Here is a 6,000-nt window from a genome sequence, read left to right on the forward strand (position 1 = left end):
GCCGGATCGAACTAGAGAGTATCATCAACGGAGGCGTGACAAAACGGATCAGGCGCAGCTCCTTGACGGACTGTACCGTTCACAGCAACCTCATTCCGCATTTCCTCACTTGTCAACACCGTCGATCTCCATGCTACCGCCAAGTCTCAAAACGGTTCTAAGAATTCGGTCCAGCTGGTTCCACACCTCGTCATTACGAGAAGAACAGGAGCGGAAACTCTCTCCCAGGACCAAACAAAAACAACAGGCGAAGAGACGACATCCAGCCGAGCCGTTGATTCACCATCGACAAGAAGACCTGCGCAGGTCCGTCCGGGGTGGTTTACTTCTATGATACCTGGGCCGGATGTATTTACTCTACGAGACTCAGCAGCGGGTGGTCGCGTCAAGAAGCCGGGGGTTCTCGAAGAATCTCTTTCAGTTCTCGAAACTTCTCATAAGATACGACAAGAGAGAGAAATCCATTAAAAGACACCAGGTAATAATGGCAGAGGGAGTGTGGCTGCACGAGGAAGCCGGGGCAGAGATTTGACGTCAGACTTTCTCTATGTAATGATATTCCGTAGCGAAGCATATCAAAGGAGCAGTATCGGTATTCTGAGTTCATACCTAGTAAGCCATGCTCACTTAATGTGGAAGAATCGATGATAACGTCCCATTGTTGATCGCCACACAGCGGCCAATGCACGAGTCGAGAATGACGTGGAGTGTGACTAACGTAGTTTCTAGAGCACGAACCCAAGTTAAGTGAGAAGTAAAGCTTAAGTTGCTTGGTACAGGAGTATCTGAGTGAAGTTTGTAGCCAGGAGCAAGCACCGCCTGTCCATTGGCTTGTAGGAGAACCGTGACATAAGCAATGTAGCTTATGTTAGTACCCATCCCATGTTTGCCAGAAGCCCTTTGCTCTGCATATCTCCTGTCGCCTTTCGAATTACCAGCCTGACTGGGTCGAGGGGCGAATGTGCAGAGGCAAACGTATCAGGCGGAATACGCGGGTAGAGGAGGTTGGTCGTTTGGGATTGCAGCCCTGTTTACGCTTTCTTCCAAAGCCATTTCATATGTGGGAGGAGCTGCATCCTGGTTCGTCTGGCATGATCGGTGAGCGTACCGTGCGACTCCCGTTCCGTTCATAATTCCAACAGGAGGGCCAGGACGGCTCGAATCGTAGTTGAAATTGCCTGTATCACGTTCATCCGCGGTGCTGACAGGTTCGGGTTGGGTCTTCGACTGGAGATGATTCGCGATCTGGTTTTCCACATCTGCCCTCTGCTCTACCGTGACTTTCTCAGTCTTGTGCATTCTGCGCCGACACCCTGTTTTAATGCGTGCCCAGGCTAAGGGAACCCAAGCGAGAGAAAGCCAGGCATTCCGACTTCCTCCATGGCGCGTGGAGTGAGAGGCAAATGCGCATGAGCCAAGCGATATCAAACACAACAACACCAGAGCAATAGGCCAACACAGCGCGAGCATCGAGGCGGCGATAATGGCAAGGCTCCACAGGCGTATGTCTGCCTTGAGACGCGGCCATTTGTGAGTAGCGTTGACGAAAAGTATATGGGCAGTCAATACAGCGGGTAAACCCCAGAAGAAGATCGAAATCGTGGTTACGATAATGATCTCGGCTGGGCCCATGCTGAAAAGCCACTCACGGTTGTTGCTGTTGTTGTAGAGGCCTAGTGAGCATGTGTATGGAAGGGGATCGGGTAGACGTCGTGGTATGGTTTCGCTCGAGCCCAGGTGTCAGTGATACGGGACTTTCGAGAACTGTTACTTATGTACTCCGACCTTTATAGCGTGAAATGCTTCATGTGTGATGTAATATCTATAAAAAAAGGCATCCAGCCATTCACTCAAAGCATACTGTACTTGGACTGGTATGTCTTGTAGGCAAGTGAGCCCAATGAACGATTGCGTTGACAATATCATTGGAGTCCATCCCTTTTCTGCCCTTGAAGATGCAAACGGGGGTGGCGAGCAAAGCCGGTATAGGCCGAGGTGACCATTGATGAGTCTACCTTCAGCCGACTAACACGCGATGTTGTTCGATACAGGGTAAGATCTGTTACGTATGGACCGAAGCAAGAAAACCACACGTTCAAAATCATCCCAACCCGGCCCCCAATGACGCGGAAAAGGAGGCATGCAAGTACCTCCTTCTACTTCACAGAACCCGGCCTGAGTACCTCATGCAACAGCCAGGATAACCCTTGGCTTTATCGCAGCGAGCAGCAGGTCCAGGCCGAATTTCTCCCAGAGAGCGACCCTCTGGCTGGGGTGACACGTAGGTCGGACACTAGCTCATGGATCACTAGATGGAGCAGGAGTTGGATCATCGCAGTACCTGTTCCTACAGCTACCCTCGCGGAAAGGTTGGATTCTGTTCATTACAACATGTGTAGTTTCACATGCAGAGCGCTCATCGGCTATGCAGTAAATAAACAGGCGTTCCAGTTGCATGAAGGTCCGGGAAAGGGGCCAGGCAAGTCGAGCGACTTTGCCTCCAACTGCCATCCAATACGCACTGGCAACACCCGGGGTATTAACGTGGATTATTGGGCCCATACGATATGCCTAACCTAATCGAACATATGTCGTAGTATCTAAGTTTAACAACTTCATTTCTTAAGTCGTGAATTTCAAATTTAAGCCTCTGCTAGCTTTCTTACTATCTATTTCCTGCGTTACCTAACTTTCCCTTACAAGTCCTATGATATCTATAATGAAGAATACTTTCGAAGCTTGCTTCTTCCTGCTTATAGCCTTCCTTGACCGTTGAAGGAGATCGTGGCGAGTCCCGAGCACGATCCGGGAGCATTTACGCGTCTATCGTAGCCTGCACTTTATATATCAGACATCCGGCCCGAGCCGTCCCTTCAATTCCGATACTATCTTTACCTAAAGGAGTGTAAGTATTGATGTTAAGACGACGGAGGCAACTTATATGACTTCCAAATCTGGTAAAAGATAGATTGGCATGATGGCCCATCCGGTCCCAGTGGTTGCCTTATTTTTTTGTTCATCGCCCACGCAGTCCTGAGCCCATGAAATAGAGTAGTCAAATTTTACCCCCCCAGATGTCGTTTATTCTGCTACTCGGTCCGGCACTCTTAGCTGTCATGCTTCCTTTCCCGGCTGGTCCCTCACGCCAGGTCTTTGCAGTCTTCGCCACACGTGCCTCACAAATCTTCGCGTGTCCTAGCAACTCTTTTGGCTTCAGGCAGACCATGTCTGACAGAGTGGTCTGGCTTGCTAAAGCTGTCGTCACTCTCGTCGTCTTGGCCTTTTCCGATGGGGATGTAATAAAGCCAGTTGATCGTTCCGTCTCTTTCGTTGGTTCGCTATTTAACACGGGAGATGAGTTGCCGACGTAATCGTTCGTTCTTGTCTCGTATTCGTGGTCGGTGCCGTGGTTGTTTTGATTGCAGACGTCTCAGCCGAAGACTATGTCCTGGTCTTTGCCTGGTTCTTTTTACTTGTTGTCTTCTCCGGAGCCTTGGTGTCCGAGGTTGGCTCCTTGGTACGTTGCTCCGCTGGTGTCGGTGCATTGGAGTTCTTTGTAGTGCTTTCTTCTGATGCGTCTTTGCTAATTATGGATGTCGCCGAGGACGCCGTTCTTGGTCCCTGACTCGGCGATGTTTCTGTCAACGCATGATCGATCGATTCGTTGTCCTTCATGGTCGACGATTGCGATGTTTGGGTGGAAACTTTGCGTTCTTTCTGTCCATCAAGTCCTGGAAGATGGTCCCGAATCGCACTTCGTCTCTGATCCTTCTGGCCAGACAGTCTTCAGAGATGTATCTGTTGTTCTGGTTGGTGATGATGGATCTTGAGTTCTACGCGTTATCAAGGTCGATGCAGAGCACCTTCTGTAGACTGGTGTTGTCCGCCAACATGGACGAGGCTGTCGATGCCAGTTTGCCAGATGACGAGCCTTTTGATTCATGGGCGGTTCGGATAACTGAAGTAAAGGGGGGCAGCCCATTGGTCCAAACAGCCGAGTGCCTGGCTTCTTGAGCGGAATCCGATAGAAGATGTTTGGATAGATCTCGTCAATATTTACTCCAGGATTCAGCGCTTCGATTTCCTCCCGTCTACACCGAGCTCATTTAATACCGGCCGGAAGGATTGGCCATCCTCGGGGATCCAATGACCATATTGCAAAGAGCAAGCCTTGGCAAGTGATATATAGATCAATATACGAAGCTTTTTCATGTTTTTGATAGCTCGACACATGGCTCCAGATGGTCTCCGTAGCTTCACGTACTTATGTAAACCCAAAGAGCCATGCGATAAACGGACGCGGAGGCACCAGGGAATAGGTGATGGCTCTTTTTTGCTCCTATCCTGCCTCCATCTAGAGTGTCTCTCTGTAAGGAGGTTCATTGGTTTGAACCTTGCCATATGCAGAATACAGAAGTAGCCGGGGATTGGCCTTAGTAAATCGTGCTCTCTTTCGAACAGGCCTTCCTTTGGTTGCCGGAAGATATACGCGGGCACATACGCTTCTTTCATCAATCGGTATGTTCTGGATCGAGACATGACTTGACATTCGAATCGCCCCTTGTGCACGCTAACTGGCAGGGCAAAGCGCAATCACTTCTCAAGTTCTACATGTACACAAGAATTTGCCATGGAGGCAGAGAAACCGACCGAAGCGACGGAAGTCGTCATATTGCAGGTATACGAGTGGCTCTAAGCTTTAAAATCTGGAAAGACGCAGTTTGAAAATATAAACGTCGAAAGGCAATGGGTAGCTTTCGAAGGCATCTTGAGCGTTTTTTATCCCACGTCTTTCTGCCGAATTCAATGACTATAACAGTGAAGTATGCACGTACATACAGCGGGACATTCTTTGGATTTGGTTGGGGCTGCTGCAAGCCCATTTTGATTAGAGCTCGTCATCATGAGAGTCGAATCCGGTCGAGATCAAAACTAGGCAATAATTCGAGACAATGAGCCGCTATCTGATGTCTTGCCGTACCTACCAAACAGACCTTTCCATCACCCTAGCTCTTCGTTCTGGGATATGCAAACATACAAATAGACTTTAATAGGGCATAAGTTACTCTGCAATTTGGCTGTGTCCCCTTTGGCTCCCTACTTTTTCGATTTAGCTTAGAAACGACCCTGCATTCACCGTTCACACCAGGCTTGCAGCATCATTCCCGCATTCCGCTCAAGGACCAGCCTCTTTCTCAGCTGAAATGTATCCCAAGTATTCCGAATTAGCGGTCTCCAACGGTGTGGTCGCGAAAACGCGGGTCAATAGAGATGTCCGGCTTGTTCGTCGCCACTGGAGGCTAGCCATTGGGGCTTACTTGACCATGGTCCTGGCCGGTACTATGGCGTGCGCTACGTTCGGTGAGTTGGGGCGGAAAAGCTTGGTGCTATTGACACTGACATAGCACTTTGACAGCGAATGTGAAACCTTTCGACCTGGCAAAGAGGTCGTGGGGAGGTTTCGAGGAGCGCCCCACGACCGCCAAGTGTTATCATCAGGAGCGGACCGCTATGATCCTGTCTTTCCTGCTGGGCTCAATCGGAGTAGATCAATTCTACGCCCATCATTGGCCTCTGGCCGTTTTCAAGCTACTCACTCTTGGTGGCGGCGGAATCTGGTGGCTTGTTGATGTTATTCTTTGGATGGTTGGTGGCGTTTATGGAACTCCTGGCTGCCCTGGTGGGAGCAAACATGGCTGGCAGTACTAGATAGCAAACCAGGGACGGCTCGCCAACTTTGGGCTCTTGCGATACGAAAGGGAGAATCGGGATAGGTTTTGAAGCCACCGTCTGTGGAGTAGCCGGCAAATCTAGGGGCTGGACATTTTCTTGAAATAAATTTCATGCTGGATGAGGAGGTTAGAGTTGTGACTATTTGGCCCTGTTGAGAGTGAGGATGTCAATATGCTCGAAAAGGGATGTGAGACACGCCTTAATCTACGGATCGGTTAATGAATAATGGGTAGCCAACGCACTTGGTCGCCCGCGATGGTGGCCTAG

General features: G+C 49.7%; 3 protein-coding genes across 3 annotated transcripts; 1 reads left to right on the forward strand and 2 right to left on the reverse strand.

Moving 5' to 3' along the window:
* Positions 1 to 376: 376 nt before the first annotated feature.
* Positions 377 to 1,477, reverse strand: BGZ61DRAFT_547710 (uncharacterized protein). Its single transcript, XM_046255368.1, has 2 exons — positions 1,109 to 1,477; positions 377 to 713 (listed from the first exon to the last, which is right to left on the reverse strand). The coding sequence occupies exons 1-2, from the start codon at positions 1,468 to 1,470 to the stop codon at positions 386 to 388; spliced, it is 690 nt and encodes a 229-aa protein (XP_046093135.1). The 5' UTR covers positions 1,471 to 1,477; the 3' UTR covers positions 377 to 385.
* A 1,964-nt stretch (positions 1,478 to 3,441) lies between these two features.
* Positions 3,442 to 4,539, reverse strand: BGZ61DRAFT_488058 (uncharacterized protein; the record flags this gene model as incomplete). The annotated part of the gene is made up of 2 exons (XM_046250064.1): positions 3,442 to 3,784; positions 4,265 to 4,539. The coding sequence occupies 2 exons, from the start codon at positions 4,537 to 4,539 to the stop codon at positions 3,442 to 3,444; spliced, it is 618 nt and encodes a 205-aa protein (XP_046093136.1).
* A 730-nt stretch (positions 4,540 to 5,269) lies between these two features.
* Positions 5,270 to 5,709, forward strand: BGZ61DRAFT_376365 (uncharacterized protein; the record flags this gene model as incomplete). The annotated part of the gene is made up of 2 exons (XM_046242494.1): positions 5,270 to 5,361; positions 5,406 to 5,709. Coding segments are annotated over 2 exons (396 nt in total), but the record flags the coding sequence as incomplete, so codon positions are not given.
* Positions 5,710 to 6,000: the final 291 nt, after the last annotated feature.

Source organism: Ilyonectria robusta (assembly GCF_021365365.1).
Source record: "Ilyonectria robusta strain PMI_751 chromosome Unknown BGZ61scaffold_123, whole genome shotgun sequence".
Taxonomy (NCBI): Eukaryota; Fungi; Ascomycota; class Sordariomycetes; order Hypocreales; family Nectriaceae; genus Ilyonectria; species Ilyonectria robusta.

What these genes read in the sequence shown, in the direction of transcription:
- BGZ61DRAFT_547710 (XM_046255368.1), bottom strand. Translation starts at nt 1,470, where the DNA reads ATGCTCGCGCTGTGTTGGCCTATTGCTCTGGTGTTGTTGTGTTTGATA. An exon ending in AACGGAACGGGAGTCGCACG is followed by an intron (nt 714 to 1,108) that starts GTACGCTCACCG and finishes AAACTACGTTAG; the next exon opens with TCACACTCCACGTCATTCTC.